Genomic DNA, 18606 nt, shown 5'->3' on the forward strand with positions numbered 1-18606 from the left:
AAAGCATCCAACGTAATTTTAAAAACCAACATAAATGCTACATTTATTACTTGTTATATTTGTGGGTTACTGTTCAAAAAAAGCAGTTATGCCCACAGACCTTCAGAATATATGCAAAACCTGAGACTGTGCAAGAAGTTCTCTTAGGAAGATCAATGAATGAGAACAGTATAGCCATTAGAGACTCCAGGACTGAAACATACCAGTAACGAATTCCAGTAAGACATAACAAAGCAAGATAAGCTCAAAGAGAAGCATCACACATAACACAGAGCCCAGTTTAAAGTTATTCCCCAAGGACATAACAGCCCACTTAAGAAGTCATCTCAGGATGGGTAACTATACACTTAAAAGCTTGGACTTCATTGTTATAAAGGGCTAAAAAGGACTCAACAGGGTTTCCAAAGGGGAATTTTCTATGTGAAATATTGGTGGATTATAATACTGTACCTTTACTAAGTCTTTCGGCCAACCAGTTCCTAAGACACTACGGCTGCCATATCCCAGTGTATTGCCTCCATACTCAGCAACCTTCCTACTGTTTGTGTTAGGACCAGCATAGATCACCAACTTCAAAACATAAAATACACTGTTAGACTGTAAGAGAAAAACAAGAAAATCTAATAATAATAATAATACTTAGCACTTCCACCGCGCTTTAGATTCTCAAAGCGCTTTATCAACATTAACAAATCCTCACAACAGCCCTGTGAGGAGAGTAGGCAAGTATTATTATCCCCATTTTACAGATGGGGAAACTGAGGCAGAGAGGAAATTAAGTGACTTGCCCCCGAGGTCACACAGCAAGTCAGCAGTGGAAGGGGAGCAGAAACTGGGAGATACCCAACTTCCATTCCTCATGCTGAACTAAATAGAACATACTGTCTCTCTACTAATAAACAGATTGATCCTGCTCCCATCAAAGTTTGTATTTTGCTAGATTAATGATTGGACTCCATGATCTTGAAGGTCTTTTCCAGCCTAAATAGTTCTATGATTCAGTGGGAACATGACGAGGTCCAAAGTTTTCTGGAGGAGTTTAATATTAACGTCACCCATTGCTGGTTAAAGACATTTATAAATAACTAATGGAAGTGAGTATCACAGGACTTGTCTATGTTAGAGAATATATGGCAAGAATTAGTAAGCAGCACAAGTAGCTCCCCAATTATACAAAGTAAGTGCTAGTAGTTGTGTTCTTGGAATTGAAAATACACATTCATATTAATCCATGTAAAAAAGGCATACATCATCAGGGAAAAAACAAAACACCTTTCTAGTGCTGGCCAGTTTAAACAGTCTGTGCTGATCGACATTGGAGGCAGCCAGATTAAAACTGGGGAATTAAAGAAAACTGAACAGCAGCAAAAATGAGCAGGAAGTCAAACTGTGACATTCTGAGCCACCATGAAATGAACTTGAAAAATAATGGAAGAGTTTGGTATCAATTTCTGAGGGGGAGAAAACCAAAACAACTCCCCTCCAGAACCTCTGGAGCACACTACATTTCTCCTATTCCATAACTACCACTACTTCCAACATCTTTTGAGGCAAGTTCCTAATTGCAGAGCCTAACCCTTAACAAAAGATCCTCACAACTGATAGGTCTTAAACACTGAAACAATCACTGGATATTATGTTCTGAAACAATATAAAAGAAGAATTAAAGACATATTTTTTTGATTGTTTCTTCAAGAATGATAGAAATTAAACACAAACCATTTACCTTCATCTTCCTGTCTTTTCATGTCAACGACTCTTTGTACATTCTCTATCATATAGCTAAGTCTTAAGATGAAACTCAAGTTATTCACACTTACGCCATGCAAGAAATAACCTGTCTGCATCTCTGTACTTTACAGCCAGACAAGTGGACTGTGACATTACAGTACACTAATAAGCTCCTATCAATAAAAATCTCCTGCATTATCCTGGAAATCATGGAAGACAAGGGGCAGAAAAGACAAAAATGGGAAGTGCTGCTGTGAAAATACAGACAAAAGAAAGCATTTCGGAATTGGCCCTTGCTTACCTTGTCGTAATCATATTGTGAAGAACATCTGTTGTCAAATCTAAGATATAAACAGCGGGCTCCTGGGATATGGACAGTTTCTTTAAATTTATAGTTATCCCTGACAGGATGAACTGTTTCTACAGTCTTCCCAGCAGCCCAGGGAGCTGGGATCTTCAAACCCGTCAGAAAACCGGGTTCTTCTTTCTCTTCCAGCATTCTGAAATCAGAGTAAACAACGAGTCCTACAGTTCAGCACACAGATTTCTACTATATATCATACTATAAATCACTTCTCAGTATTGATACATAGTGACACAAAGTACTGACTCCTCATTTTAGGCATAACTATATTCAGGGAACGTGCAGAACTTGAAAAGTATGAACTATGTGCATTAGAAGTAACTATGCCAAGCTCTAACCTGTAAGATCTGAACTTTTCCCTATGCTTTCCAATTTTCAAATTATGGTAAGCAATCTAAGTAGTACCATGGAAAAGTAAATAGTAGTATATATTATATATGGATTTTAACATGACTGAGAGCATAAAAAAACCCTTCCCTCCTGGAAGAGCACTCAAAACTGATTACCCTGTCATAAAACAACATGTTTCAGTGAAGCTTATTATCTGGAGGAAGACTGAAAATAAATTTAAGAGTTTTCAAACTATTTCAGACTGTTTTCAGACAGTTTATGGCACATTATCACAAGTTGTTTAATGTTACAAATTCTGCAACACTGCAAATAGCAATGATAAGCATTTTTATTTCATTTAGCTGCATGCTTCTGTTTCTAAGCAGAAGCTGTATCTCAGCTCAAAGCGATATAGGACCTAAATGTAAGACTTAAATTGTCTTCTCTATGCAAATGAAACCATTTAATATGTTTCCAATGGTTTTAATACTGTATCTCATGCTGCCAGAGCAATCTGCATTTTCTCCTGATGATCTTCCTTAGCCTAATTTATTGTAAGAGGAACATTTAGAATTAATTCCTAATGCTTCAGGGGAAGGGAAAAAACCAAAACAAACCATCCCCTGTGCAAACAACCTGAAGATACTATTAACGTAATTCTATATGCAAAAAAAAATTAGAACTAATTGCCTTTTGAAAAGGCTTATATATCTTTAACACAGCCTTACAAACTAGTACAGCTTTGCCTTTAATAAAACAAGGAAAAATTGGGGGGGGGGGGGGGGGATGAGATTGCTGCTTTCAGATTTATCCCTCAGCAATGGTTAAATGAGCAGCTAAGATATTTTTTCCCATGAAAAGACCCAAATGTAAAGGAAATCACCTCTCATCAGGCAAGAGCTTCCCTTTCTGTTCTGATGCACCACTGGGAGAACTGTTCAGTTCTGAGAAAACTGGAGACTGAGTTTTAAGCAGCAGTGCAGTCTGTGGCACAAAATATAGTGTTAGGAACATGCAAACAGTAAGTAATTTTAACATCTTGTTATTGAACTATATTAACAATCACTGTAAGTTGATTGTTGACTTTGACAATGAATCATTACTTAGTAGCTGTTGTAACAATTCAAATTTAACATTCAGCATTATCAGCTTTTGCAGCTGTTAAAGCAATTCTTACACTGTGATCTGCAGGAAGTTGACCAAGACCTCCAGCATTTCAAAATACACATATCACATCTATTTCCCTTTGTAGACAACTGCTGACACAAAAACCATACCTGACTTGTGTAAAGAACCAGCTGCACCAGCTGAGGCATCAAGGCATCAGCCATAGTCAGAGTCTGCAAATTTGGGTGCATCAGGGATGTCAGTAGGACAGGAAGCAGATGCCCAAGCATAGTAGCCTTTGTAATTTGCTCCAGACCTTTTAATCTGTCAGGAGAATCAAAGTTTGCATAGTAACAACTATTTCAATGGAGTATCACTACTATTTTTAGTAGTCTGTTTAATCTTGTAATAGGCTGTGTAAGCAGGCAATTCAAAATTCAGCAGAGAAGATTTGCATTCGTAAAACAACAAAAAAGACCTTTATATCTTGAAAACATTACAATTTCTCCAAAGTGAAACCTAGTCTTTGCTGTCAACTCTTACAAACAAGTAAGACCAGAAGACAGTAAAACCCAAGAGTTTACTACTTGGAAAATGGTAAGCTCCCATGGGCATGCGATGAAAGTCCACATCAAACACAACTGTATTTGTTCAGTATGTATACTAGGCTCCAAGCACACGCAGCTCAAAGTACTTTAAAAGAACCTGTATCTACAAAAATATATTTGAGTATGAAACCCATCTGAAAGTATCTCAAAGGAATTATGCACTGTCAATAAACAAAACTAACCTTGCAGGCACTGAAAAGCTTAGAAACTGAAACCTAAAACATGACTGGGAGAGGGAGGTGTTTGCTTAATACGGCAAAGAGGTTCACTGTTTTTGTCTACTTCACATTCCCAACATATATTTTAAGTGGAGACAGGGAAGGGCAAAGTGACTCTATCTGTTGAAATTCACAGGATATCACAACGTCCAAGACTTGTAATGGATAAGATGACTTAACTAGAGTTTTTTTTTTACAGTTACTTTAACTCATAAATAACATTCTAACTAAAACCTTTGCAATTTGAAGTCTCTATAGATTACCAAGCTATTAGTATTGACATACTTGTCTTACCTTTGCTCTCTGTCCGAAATGTCACTGTTTATTAGCGCGGTAGTGACTTGTTGCAGCATTTCTAAGACTTCATCGCATCCTGTCAGAATTTGTGTAGCAAGAGACAAAATGCTGGTCTTTAGCTCCTAGGTACAAAAAGAGTTAAAGGATACTTGAATTCTTAGAGAATACAAAAAAAAAGGGCAACAGAACAAAATGATGGATTTCCAAATGAGAATAATGATAATGTGACCTGGCAGGCCTGCAGCAGGAGATTCATCCAAGACTTAAATTTGATTAATGCTAAGACCCAAAGTGCTGGGAGAAACTAGGTGCATGTTTTACAGGATGCACATCCAGTTTCTAGAGGGAAGGAATCCCCAAGTCCAGCACAGCAGAGCAAGCTGTTAGCCAGCCAAGGTACAGCACTGGTGACAGAATGTCCTAGCAGGTATGAGGATCACTGTAGAGAGAGAAACTGAACAATGAAAACATGGGTGAATAGTGAGACAAGAAAAGTACTACAATATTTAGCATTTACTCAATGCGCCTGAACAAATAACTTCCAACTACAGCAAATTACAAGCACACAAAGTCTCAAAGAGTAGCACACAAAACCAGCTTAACACCACCAGAAATTCAGAAGTCAATGCCATTACAGATGAACTGTTACTGTTACAAATACTAACACAAGCTGCATGCTAAGACAGAACTGGCTTCTACGAGTTCATTCCAGACTATGCCAGCAGTAACATGAAAAGACACCATTTTAATAAACATACCAACAAAACAACCACTGTCTACAAGCCCTGTCCTCAGTTTCCCTGCCACAAACATCACTGCTGCTACTTCAGACAACAGATGTAGTAGGTGGTTCTACATAAGCTTTGTAAGTTAAAACTGAAAGAAAGCAGAAGCCAGAAAGGCAAACAGGAAAACTTTCCTATTTATGTCTGAAAAGTGACCACCCAAGTGATTTGGAGCAGAGGAAGTGGGGGGTAATGTCTCCAGAAGGATTCCTGGCACATAGACTTCTTTACGAACACGTATTAATTAAAGTACATTTTAAATCTCACCATATGTATATTTAGGAAATGCCAGCTCTTACTAAGAACATAGAACCCAAGCTGGAATCCTGAACACAGAACAATTGCAGCCTTGAGCTGGAGAACAGGAAAAAACTATCTACAATAACTTAACTATATCAAAAGGAAAATAACTAACAAAACAATGTCAGTAGAATGCACTGCAGAAACAAGAGGTGTCACAGGAACACTGACTGGAGAGAGCCATGCTAGAATAAAACTTGGCGTTTACCTGTACCTTCAATGTCTCTCCCTGCAAGGAGCTGTCACTGTCATCATTTTCATCAGGTTTAATCAGAATAGTGTTACTGAGGAGGTGGTTCTGTACAGCCATCAGATACCGCAAACACGAAGATGCAGCCTTTAACATAAATAAGTAGAACTTTACATTATCTAAACCACTTAACCTTGGTTCAGGCAATCCTTGTACTTTGAAATGTAAAAGAGGAAAAAAGTTAAGGGAGAGGACAAGCAAAAGCAGAATAATTTCCTTTGAACAGAACTGTTTTTGCAGATTTAATGTAAGCTTGTTAACACATACTTAAGAAACTGGTTGCAAAACACTGCATTTTGCGAAATAACTTGCAAAACAAAGAAGTAGTACAATTTTATTCAACTACGTAACATTATAGTAATATTCAAGCACTGTAACATTCATTAATTTTTAAAGGATAATGCATCCATAGAACTCAATTTAATTCACATTCCTCAAGGCAATGGTTCCACGCTACTTCTCCTTTCCCATCTCCCTGCATCCCTCCCTCCTCAGTGTTGAGACGCAAGCTCACCTGCCTTTGCCCTCAACCAGCTCAGGGAGCTGATCCTGCTCAAAACATCTCTGCATGCTCTTACCATTCAATAACGTCAAATTTTTGTCTGTAAATGCTAATCCTTTCTGCTTGTTTGAATCATTATGCACAGCTGCAGAAAGAGTTTGGTTTTTAAGCTGTTGCAATGCTTTGAAGACTGAGATACACAGATTTCTTTTCAATTCAAACAGCTACCAGAGCAACTGGAAAATGTATCCACATATAAACTCGGTTTAGCATTACTGTACAATTTGCTTTAAGAAATTCTTTTTTCCTTCCCTGCACAGCACTAACAAAAGAATATTTTCCTGTATTTGTTAAGAAACACAAGTATAGAAGCTTCACCTCTATACGCTCGGTGAAGATAATAGATTTAAAGAGGAAAAGAAGCCAAAGGCACGTATACTTTGATCAAAATACATTTTACTTACAGGCACAGTTGAAAGAAGCTTTTGAAAATCATCTTTAGATACAGTTTGGCACTTGGTGATTAAGACACAAGATTCTCGGACAACAATCTTGAGAATGTAGTGCAAAAGTTCATCATTTAGTCTTCAAAAAATGCAAGAAAGATGTAAAATGTTAACAGTCTCATTACAGTCTAATGTTTTGATTAGCTCATCTCAAAAGTCTCTGCAAGCTGCACCACTAATCATGTGAAACCAAAACAAATACCTGTTCAACTTGAGATTCAGACACAAAGAAAACCAAGTCTGAAATGTTAAACAACAATCACTGCAAGTGATTTCCTCCACTGTGCTCATATAAATCAAGGGCTTCTAATGACACCTAAAATAAAGAAAGGATTTTTCCCAGCTTGAACAGGTACTTGAGACTGACAGTTTTATTGCTGAAAAGTCACCTAATGTAGTGATATGGTGTCATCATACCACACTTACGAATTATCATTGACATTTACTGTATACATGGTAAGTAGCAGAGAATCCAAACCTAAGTCTGTGTACAGAAGTCTCCAAAGTTTCCCCTAAAATTAGTCCAGCCTCTCTCTCCTTTGTCCTAATGAAACTCTACACCCATTCCAGACACAAGGACAGGATTTCAGGGCACACTGCCAGTGAAATAACAAGCAATTTCAACAGAATTTTATGCAAGATTACCTAAAGCAGGTAACAGAAATATTATATATGGGGAGAAAGGGGAACATAATGTTGCATTTTACCTATAGTGATCATCATCTTCACTTCCAAATCTGTTGTTCTGAAGCTGTTCAGCTAAATTAGTCAGGATAACATCGCGGAGTTGAGAGAGACCACTATTTCTCTCTCCTAAAATGGAATGCAAAAACTTTGGCAAAACAGCATTTTACAGAAGTAATTTCTTTTTATTTCCTCACATATCTTGCTTAATATATGCTACTTCTCAGAAAGTATGATATTTACAGCATAGCCCAATTCCCTGTTGATATCACTGCCTGTTGAAACTTACTTTGATGGATGCACACTGTTCTATGAAGTAACATGTTACTATGCATCAGCTGCTTCTAAGCCCAGACCCCCATTTCATGGTGAATGCAAGTTGAACATTACTCTTTCACTAAGGATTACCTCTGGTCACTGTGTAATTGCCATGAGTAACACTAACTGTAGATATTTTAAAACACAATCTGGACAGGAAACATTACTAAGAGTGATAAAAGAGAACTTTAACCCTTTTCCATTTCAAACAGCTGCCCGATTGAGACCAACTTCCCTTTACCTCATCTACATTTGCCCATGTTTCCATTCAGAAGGAGCTTCAGAGCTGGAAGCATTCTGTAATTTCCTAGAAGTATTTTCACTTTCTGGTTTCAATTACGAAAAAGCCACCCACACTTTTACATGGCAAGAAGACATTCTCACCTTCAGTTAAGACTAATTTCAATAAATTATTGATTTCTGCTTCTCCAGGATACAGGATATTTAAACCAGAGCTAAAGACAAAAAATAGAACCATGGATTACTTAATGTACTTAAAAGCAAACAAAATCATTTCAATGGACATGTGAAAAATGGCTTTAGTATCTGATGTAACATTTAGAACAACCACGTAACAGCTTCTTCCAACTTAGAAAGGCATCCTCCATGTCTCAGCATTTATATTAGTCACAAAATAAGCAGCTGCTTTCTCCAGAAATCAGCTCTGATCAGCTGTATTTTATTGCTGTGGTGCCAAAGCTTCTTCCAGAGCTATTTGCTCCCCCCGAGAAACTCCACATTAATCACTTATATATATATATGACAGCACAATCATTTTTTCTAGAAATGGACAGATGTCAGACGAAATGGATGCTGGTTTAAGAGAACACCTCAATTCTGATGATGGGGGATGGCTTATCTGTGCTAAGAACAATGGAAAATGCAAAAGATGGTAAGCAAGAAGCCACCATTGTTGCAGTTTTTTACTTACTAAAGACTGGCTCCTTACAGAAGTCATAGATAAGCTGAAGAGTCTAGAACTAGTGTTTTAGAAACAGCACAGCTATGCATAAATACTCCTTGTGGAGATATTTTTCCTCTCTAACTTGCGATGAACTTTGTCCTTTCTACATGAATTACCACATCAAGATAGGAGAACACAGTAACTTAAAAGGAATACTTCATGATTGTCTGGAGCTTTGAAACTATTATGCAGACTTTCTCTTCTGCTCTTTTCCCTCTTTCTTTTTGAATAACATTCTCATAGAAAGAAAACTGGTTATGTTTTTCAGCTTCACACTGAGAGCAGAGATTATTGCAGCTTCCCTCCCTCTGGCTCATGCTGACCAACTTGTGATACAAACATTAGGAAGAGCTACCATATACTGCAACCCAAGTATGAGATTTCTGTTGGTATCAGAATATTCCAGTGTGAAAACAGGAGGAAGGAGATATTACCTAACCTCCACCTCTGATTTTTTTAGAAGGAATTGGAGGACATAGAGTTAAACACAGGGAAAATGCAGCATCTGTCCATAGAATTGACAGGATACTTGTTTCCCTGTCAAAAAACAAAACCCTGACAATGCCAGGTAATCATACTGAAAATACACAATTTTTCTGCACTCAGAGTTGCATAAAGCCACTGAAATTTGGAATGTCGTGATTCACACACAAAAAATGCAGGTTGATCTTCAGAAGATTTTGTTCTCAACCTTTGGAGCACTTCCCACTTGAAAGCAGATTATATTTGTACTTAGGACATTTGAGACAGCATTCCCTGTCCTTGAGATTTGCATTCTCTCATTTTCGTGATACACAATCACACTTTTTGCTCGCTTCCCTGTACTTAGTCATGCTGCTGTTTTGACAAGCCAGAGAAAGGAAATTACACAGCATCAGGTTCAAGAGATGTAGTCGCTAATACGATGTGGAGCTAAAGCAACCAGTCTGTTTAAGTGTTTGACGACCTGGTGTATCAGCCCAGACACATAATGCCCACTCTTCTGCCTAAACAGATTCCTGTTTTCTAAAGATAGACCTGAATTTGACAAGACATTCTTGTGCTTTCCCCTGGGCCTTCAATCTTACAGCATTCCTCAAGTACTATTTATTCATTCTGCTTCCTCTTACACTCCCTTTTGTTTAGGAGAATTTTAGTATTGTCCTTGAAACACAGTACGGCAGCTGACAACATTAGCTTTGCCTATTCCTGACCACCAGTACAGTATGTGAGCTATCTAAGGAAGTCATTCTTAGCCATCACTTTGCTTCAATTAATTATACTAAACATTAAAAAAATCTCTAAAGAAAGACACTAAAAAACAAGAAGTGAGAAGAATGGAAAGTAATTAGCACCTGTTACTTCACTGTCATCATGACAAACAGATTGTATTTCCCTTCTTCCACAGATAAAAATCATAATAATTTTATCAGACTATGTCAACCTTCATTTCATCCTATTAAACTGCTGAATACAATTTGAGTGTTCATTGTTCCAGCATCTTCAAGTAATCTAAAATCTGAGTTTAATTTGACAAAACAGATATTTACCTAATGGCTAGGCAAACCTCCTTCTGGATTTCAGAGCAAATCTGATCCCGTGGTGCCATCAGTAACTGCCAGAGCAACAGGCCAGACCTTCTAACAATATCTCTGTTTCTTTCAGTTTGTGGGCTGAAGAAAAACTTAAAAACCACCTAAGGAAGATTAAACACAACTATATTAAAACCTTAAACATTGCCTGTATGAATTCCTTTTCTGTCCAGGTCACCAGAAATCAGAGTTGGAAACTGATGATGGGTGTATGAGATACTGCAAACCCACTGCTAAGTCAATCTCCATTCAATTGAATGGAATGAATTAAAAAGAAACCCTAATAAAATCAAGTGGCTGCCTGTATTCTAAACAACCTCTTTTTCTCCCCTCAACTGCTGTGCAGTACATTTGAATTGCCTTTGTACCTGAAAGACAACAAGGATGCAGCGTATTATACAGGTATCTCCATTGACCATAGCTTTTTCCATAATGTCACAAATGCTGCTGAGGTGATGTGCTTCTATTGGATGTTGCTTGCCCAAAAAATTTGTTATGGGGAGATTGTTGCTGGCTGCGAGCAGGTTGAGTTGATGGATACACATGGCACCAACATGGTGCAGTAACTGGTTAATAACCTCATTTGTGCTTGTTGCATCCCCTAGAAGAACAAAAACTGTTTAAATGCTGTCTACAAACACAGACTATAGCATTAGTATTTGCTTCTACAATGCAATATACCATCATCATCATCTCCAAGACACACGTCCACAAGACAAACAAAGGAACTGCCCACTTTTTTAATGTGCTAAAGGCAGCAAAATCTGGAAACTTCCAAACACAACTTGCTTTTTGTTTTTTCCTTTCTTAAAGCAAAGAAACCACAACCAATATTTCTAAACACTTTCAGAGCTTTTAACAATAAGTTTCAGAAAGCAGTTTCTGTATATTTAGTCTATGATAATGTCACATTTCAATTCCACTTGGTATAAAAGCCTGACCTGTAGGTTTACTCACCTTTGGGCTCTGTAATGACATGACTCACACCCAGCCTCTGACAGACACAGTGGAATGCCTGGTTCCCAGGATTACACCACTGATCAATGTAGTCATTGGAGCACGTCCATATCATGTTATTCACAGTATCATAACAGGCACCTGAGAAAAGGAAAATATTCTGCATGTCAAGTTTTAGAACATTTGTTAGAAAACCAAGCTATTTTCATAGCAGATAGAAAGCCAAAATATTTGCTTTAGAAGTTGCTGTCATGACAGCAATTTAGTAACAGTGCTTTGGAATGAAAAACGTGAAAAAGAGACTCCTTAACAAAGGAATGAAGCAAATGCACATCCCTTTTGATGTTTCGAGGGTAAAACAGCATCTGCTTCAGGTAAATATTCCAGTGCTTGTTATAAGCACGTAACATATGCCATCCCTCCACCACTGATCACACACTGCCACAGTGTACAAACTAAAGGTAGATGAGTCTGGCACCAGATACCAGTAACTTCTAGAAAAACAGAGAAGCAAGCTTAACATTTGGTTTACTACGTTGACATCTAAGCACCTTAGAACTTGTTTTAAAGGCCTTGAGGTAAAAACAACAGCTTTAATAAAACTGACAGTTCACATTGTCCAGCTGCCAACAAAGTTTTATGCTTAGAGACTCATCTCTGGAAAAGCTCAAAGCCTACAAGTCCAAAACAGTACATGGAAAGGGATGAGTGGATTATGGGCAGGACTGTTCCATGCCAGAGGCCATTTACCATACTTTAGAAGTTCAAAACTAACCTATTTCTCCATGTTTCAAATGACTGAGGTAAATCTCCAGTATCAGCAGCCAACAGGTTAACATACAATTATACCTACCCATACGTAGCATTTAGAATTTTATAGCTATTTATCTCATGACAAACATCTTCCCAGCCAAGATACATTTATGTGTTTTTAAATATAGAGAGAAGATAGCCAGAACTTTGCAGCACCTGACAACATAAGCAGGATATTAAAAAAATTAATCAGACTTCTTTCAAGATTCTTTTCTGATGCAGAAAACCCTTTTCTTGAGCTTGCCTGAAGCTGAAGCTGCAGAAGCAAGATACTGGAAACTCCTGCAGGGAGTTCTGAAGTCTCAAAAATGTTGCATTTACAAAACTTCACCACAGACATGCAACCCCACCACGTGCAAAGCTGCTTACTGCTCAGTAAACCCCACAATTTACAGTCTAAGGGCTGGATATGTCTAGTTCTGAAATATTCTTAGAAAAGAGATCTATTTCTTACCAAGCCCTGGAACTAGAGCACCACGTCCAAGTGAACTTCCTGCAGCATCAATGAGATCTGCTCTGCTTGTGAACTGCCCATCCGAAATGTTGAACACCAAGCTGGAGGCCAGAACTACACAGAACAGAGTCTCCAATCAACTCCTGAGAAGTTTATTGTATTCCAGAAAGGCAAGGACTCAAAACTTGCCACAAATGGGTCCCACTTACTTTTTAAGGATGATAAAGCACTTGTTCCTCCAAAAAGTGAGCGTGTTGCTGAACTGCCAGATCCACCTGGGGGTGGGACCAGCATCACCAAGTATGTCCCACATGTGTATATTGGAGTCTTCCTTAACATCTTCAGTGGCAGCCCACAGCTAGTGTTTGCAGCTGAAACAGTCAACAGAACAATGCAGTATTTCCTTATAACATTAGAAAAATCACAACTACGGGCAGTAAACAAAGCAGTTTCTATTTAGGGCTTCAAATAAATCAATATGGAAATTCATTTAAGCTGAATTTTGCTGCATTTAGAAGTTGCTTTAAGAGGTTGTATATAGGGGTGGCCTCAATCCCACACACTCAGCATCAATCCCCAGGAAGATACAAAGAGTTCGCCAGGTTATTTAACTAAAGAGAACAGCTTAAACATTTAAAAAGACAGCAAGCTCTTGCTTCCAAACCTGGAAAATTCAGAAACCTAAGTTTCAGTATAAACAAAATTGTTTTCAGAATTCTGTGATGATAAACATATGGAAAGCAGCATCTTAGAGCTAAATAATCTTTTAAGATAGAGAGAGCATTTGAGATTCACTACGCATTTACTATTTTAAGTTCTCCTGCTCCACATGAAACATATACAGTCATAATGATCTAGCTCCTGTGACAGCCCATCAACACTTCTGAGCACTGACTAAAGAATTAGCCAAGAATAACCACTTACTCTTCTTCTTCTGTAGCACTCTAGTTGTTATCTGGCAAAACATAGCCTTTAAAATAGATCTTCAAGCTAATTCTTTGCCAGTTTCCCCTGTAAGCATATCTATTTCCTGTATAATTTATTTCTATGGAAATACCTTTAATTGTTTGAAACTGAAAGCAAACTCGTACATATGAAGGAAGAAGAGAAGTAATTCAGGATAAACTGAATAAAATCTTGAGACAAATCTTAACGCAGCTGCAGATCATTCTGAAAACCATCAATGCTGTTCATTCAAGATTCCCTAATTAACTTGCGTAGTTTCAGAGAGCTCATAAAAGAATACCCAAACATTGTGCAAATTACCTCAAAAAGGCAAAATTACCTCCCATTTATAACACTCAACTTCCTTGTGAAACAACAGTTTCATTTCCTAAACTGCAGTCTGTTTTTACCTAACAATAAGAAACCCAGTTGAACTGCCAGCAGATAAATGCAGTTATCAGTTTGATACCAGTTTGATCAAATGTGGCACAAACCAGTCCTGTAACTGAATACATGGGGAAAAGTGCTACAAGCATTTTGCCTGGTTTTCATTCTTACACTTTTCTTACAATACCTACAGGTTCCTGCAAAGGAACCTGTAATTCAAGCATTAAGCAAATACTATGTATTTCAAACACTTGTTTTGGGAAAAAATGCAGAGTTTTTATCACATATCTTAAGATATGCAATACGTACTATTTGAGCCAATACTATATGTTAAGAAACAAACCATGAAATGGTATTGAGAGTCAGTAAAACCTTTTCTGACCTGCTTGGTCCTCTTTCAATGTATTGGAGATTGTAGAGCCAGTGAGAGCAGCCAGTGTTGCTGATGGGGAGGCTCTGTACCTCGACAGCCTACTCAGCAGCATCTCATTTATACTCTTTGCAGACTCACCCTCTTTTCTCATTAATATAATTCGTTCCTGTAGAGGATTTGCTATACATATGCCATTTTCTACCTATTCAAATGGAGAAAAAACACTTTTACATACTGAAATCCATAGGAGATAAACTACCTTAACAGTAAAACTGAACACAACAACATATCAAGTAGGGATAGAAACTTAAACTCTGCTGTCAAAATTTCTTGCAGAAAAGGTGTCATGAAACCTAGACAGATGAGTATGTGTTCTTTGCAACTCTGTGGTTCAATAGAGCGTCTGCTATTTGGTCTGTCCTTAGACAGAACTGCTGGTCATAATCTAAGGTTTATTTATGGAACTCTGCTTAAAAGTACTCAACCCTCCTTTATATTTTCTTAGTGACGTTTCACTGGCAAGTTTTGCAAAAGGCCTTGACATCATTTGCCAGACAAAAACCATAACTGATTATTTTCTTAGACCACATGATGATGATGCTTCGTTGTCAAATAAAACATATACAAATGCATGTACGTATGTGCAAATATACACATACTTAAGCTGACGAGAGAAAAGGGAGTTCAAACTATTGATACACTTCTCCAGACTTAGTATTTTGAACTGCATTTGGTTGTACACTAAACCCAATGACCGTCATACAACATAAAAGACCATATTAAGCTATAAAATGCAGTGTAAAGAAAACAACTGTATTTGTAACTTGCTGGGCCTGATTAGCTTTTATCACAATGAAGCAGATCCACAATAAACAATGCTTTAAATCCAAATACACTGAATTACTACCCCAGCATAAAACTCAATTGCTAATAATAATAAAATACATTTTATATTACAGTTCATATTGCTAAATATGGTAGCTATATATCCTCTGAAGACATAATTGAACAATACACCTTCTGTTCAGTTAAAACTTGTTTTGTAAACCACATTACAGCTATCCAGATCACACATATCAATATTCAAACCTAATAAATTGCTTTGAAAACAATGATACTGGATCAAGCAGGAGTGATGCGACTGACTCCAGAGTCAGGGAAAACACATAATTTACTTACTATTAGTTCAAAAATATCCATAAAGACAGAGTGGCCTTTTGGTGTTTTTTCATTGAGGCTTGCAGGAGACCAAATCCAGTAGAAATAGGTGCCATCTGAAGAAAGATGCACGGTTGTCATAGTGCTGCCAACTGGGAAGTGATTTACTGGCATTGGGATTATTTGACAGACCTACGAGACAGAGAGCATCTTAACGGTTCTTATGGTGAAGCTTGTTCTTGGAAGTATTAATAATGTACTTGAAAATAAATAAATCAATCAAGATCAAGTGCAGTTAGTCCAGAAGAGGCTAATTATTGGACTAGTACTACTGCATGTATGTTACAAAGAGCTATGCTATAATGTTTGCCAAATGGATCTACTGCATAAAAACCAGCTTATACATCTAAATATTTAACATATCTAAAAGTAAAAGGATCATCTCTTTGCTAATGACAGCATTACCTACAGTACTATATGGAAAATCTACATGCTAAACAGTTATCTACTTTCTGCAACTTCTCTGAAACATTGCTTGGAACTGAAAGAAAAGGGGAATCCAAACATTCTCAGTATCAGGAAACACACAATAACGCGCATATCCAGTCTTAAAACCATGGCAGGAAAAAACCCCAAACTATACATTTTTACAAAGGATGACAGCTGTTTATCCACAAAACACAATCAGATCAGAAACAATATCTGAAGTCTGTTACAGTAGAAGAATAATGAGCTGTTCAGGAAGATCATGTTTTCAGCTCAAATCAATGTCCATTTTGCTACTGTTTTGACTGTTTTATAATGTGACCATATGATATTCTACCTCTTACAGCATTATCTTAACACAGTACAGTATAAGTCTGTATACCCATATACATACATGTGTGCAAGCACATATATATATACACATATTAACACACGGAAACAGAGTAATGTCTGTAACAATTTAAAAGTTCTATCATGCAACACTTTCAATGGGGACTTGCAAAAAGGCAGTTTCACAAAGTAAAAAGAAGAAACTTCAAGGACAAAATTAATTAAAGCTAGAAATGACTGTGACTCATTAAGAATGCTTTGTCACTCTAACTCTGCAATGAACTGTTCCTTTTACCTGAAGGGTATGCTGGTCCACAACCTGGAAAAGGGAGTGAGGCTTATTATCAAAAGAGACGGGCCGATGAAGAAGTTTGCTGCTGCCAAAAGCAACCCACCCGCTCTCCAGCTCCTCATTACGGCAGTACACAAAACCTCTGGCAAAAAAAGTAGGATATTAAAACCCTTCAAAACCCTGTGCTGGTTTTTTTGCTTTCCAAGAACAACTCACAACCACATTCTTGAACTTTGACTGAACTTGAATTCAAGTCGGCATAAGGCAGTAATTTCTGTTGTAAAAGACTTGAGGCATATGAAAGCCTCATGACTTCCAAGCAATAAAGAAGCAAGAAGGTTCAGTGAGTCACATCTGCACTAATCATTAATATAATGAATGACATAATTAGAAAACAAATACTTACAAATTCAGCAATTGTACAACTATAAATAAAAAGGTCATTAAAGTAGGCTATAGTATAACCCTCTCAGCAAAGAGCAAACCCATGTACATTAAAAAACCTGAAATCTAAAATACTAGTGTCCTGGTGCTACATAGTAGCTATTCAGCTAATGCACTTCTTCACAGGAGGTTGGATTAAAAGGCCTCCAGACATCCCTTTCAACCCGATTTATTCTGTAGTTCTAGAGAAAACATACTCAAGAAGAACTTCGGATGAGAAAACCAAACATTAAAATAGGATTTAATGCAAATGCATAACATGCCCCAGACTTGTTACATCTAACATGAGGTTTCCTAAAACAATAACTGCAGAACAGTAAATACTCAACTGCAACTTACCGCAAAGTACCATGTAATCCAGATCCTAATTTGCTTATTCCTCTGCCCACTGAATTAGTTGTGTAAAGATAGAGCCCATCTGCTGCAAGACAGCGCCCTAAGTCTGCATCTGAATTGGGGAGAAAGAACAGAGCGAGACCATCACTGTAACACACAGGACAAGGAATTCGCCATGGTCATTACGCTGCTGCAGCAGCTTCCACAGCAACTGAAACCCAGCAGATGCTCCTGACAGGTCATTACCAAGGGGTCAGAGCCATTTCTTTAATACTGAATTTATTATTCCATGTTTCAAGAGCTATTTGTGAACTAAGAGTCAAAGTCCATCCTTTTTACAGTATTTCTGTACATTTCTTTCAAGCCTTGCAGGGATGCCCAAGATTACGCCTCACTCACACAAATACTGGAGCTATTTAAATCTCTTACTGTTGCCAAATAAACTTAAGAAGTAGATGCTAGTCACCCAGCTTCATTTTGAGATAATAAATGACATTAGCTCTGCTTTATCATGATTCAAATATACATCACCCATTTCTAAATAATTTATTTTTCCTGTGTTGTGTTCTCATTTCACTATTAAAGACCCATCTTTGAGTATTACAGCCCAAGCTGCTGTAAAAAAAAACCACTGAGTTTGAACTTGTTTTTACTGCACACTATTCTAAACTGTAACTACAGTAGGAACTGACTATGACACCCAACCATGCTCAGGAACACAGGACTGCTCAAATAAAGTAATTTCAGGTGGAAAATTCCTTCACTTAAATCGGAAGCAACTTAAGCATTTGCTATTAAATGACTTCAGGATGATGCAAAGGAGCAGAAGACAATTATCTTCTGCTTTTGTAACAGGTAATGCTGTTCAGAACTCAGAACTGGCAGCAAGATGAAATACAAGCAAGACTTCTGACTGCGCAAGCCCTCCTGCTTGGGGCTGCTGGTAGAACACACTGTGAGGAAGGAATAACCTAATATTGAGCCTTGATCTAATTTCTGGTACAACTCTGCTTTTCTTAAAGCAGACCCTTCCATCTCTGAACACTGGTAAATTAAGACAAACAGTATTTGAAACATAGGTTTGTTGCTCACAGAG

At 37.6% G+C, this 18606-nt stretch overlaps 1 protein-coding gene across 8 annotated transcripts in view; it reads right to left on the bottom strand.

Annotated features, from left to right (window-relative positions):
• HECTD4 (HECT domain E3 ubiquitin protein ligase 4) overlaps positions 1–18606 on the bottom strand; it is a 70935-nt gene that overhangs the window by 36195 nt on the left and 16134 nt on the right. For 2 of the 8 annotated variants that reach the window (XM_062614972.1, XM_062614953.1), the window contains exons 5-22: positions 17514–17622; positions 16734–16872; positions 15644–15814; positions 14474–14666; positions 12969–13130; positions 12760–12873; positions 11493–11633; positions 10904–11136; positions 10494–10639; positions 8385–8455; positions 7706–7811; positions 6957–7077; positions 5949–6077; positions 4653–4777; positions 3703–3856; positions 3309–3409; positions 2033–2231; positions 451–570 (exon numbers count right to left, since the gene is read on the bottom strand). In XM_062614972.1, coding sequence (XP_062470956.1) covers positions 451–570; positions 2033–2231; positions 3309–3409; positions 3703–3856; positions 4653–4777; positions 5949–6077; positions 6957–7077; positions 7706–7811; positions 8385–8455; positions 10494–10639; positions 10904–11136; positions 11493–11633; positions 12760–12873; positions 12969–13130; positions 14474–14666; positions 15644–15814; positions 16734–16872; positions 17514–17622 — 2534 coding nt within the window. Of the gene's footprint in view, positions 1–450; positions 598–2032; positions 2232–3308; positions 3410–3702; positions 3857–4652; positions 4778–5948; positions 6078–6956; positions 7078–7705; positions 7812–8384; positions 8456–10493; positions 10640–10903; positions 11137–11492; positions 11634–12759; positions 12874–12968; positions 13131–14473; positions 14667–15643; positions 15815–16733; positions 16873–17513; positions 17623–18606 lie in introns of all 8 variants that reach the window. The other 6 variants (XM_062614969.1, XM_062614938.1, XM_062614959.1 and 3 more) reach the window with 5 other exon arrangements.

This window comes from Pezoporus occidentalis, unplaced genomic scaffold (assembly GCF_034315485.1).
Source record: "Pezoporus occidentalis ecotype Australia unplaced genomic scaffold, CSIRO_AGI_Poc_V1 ctg102, whole genome shotgun sequence".
NCBI lineage: Eukaryota > Metazoa > Chordata > Aves > Psittaciformes > Psittacidae > Pezoporus > Pezoporus occidentalis.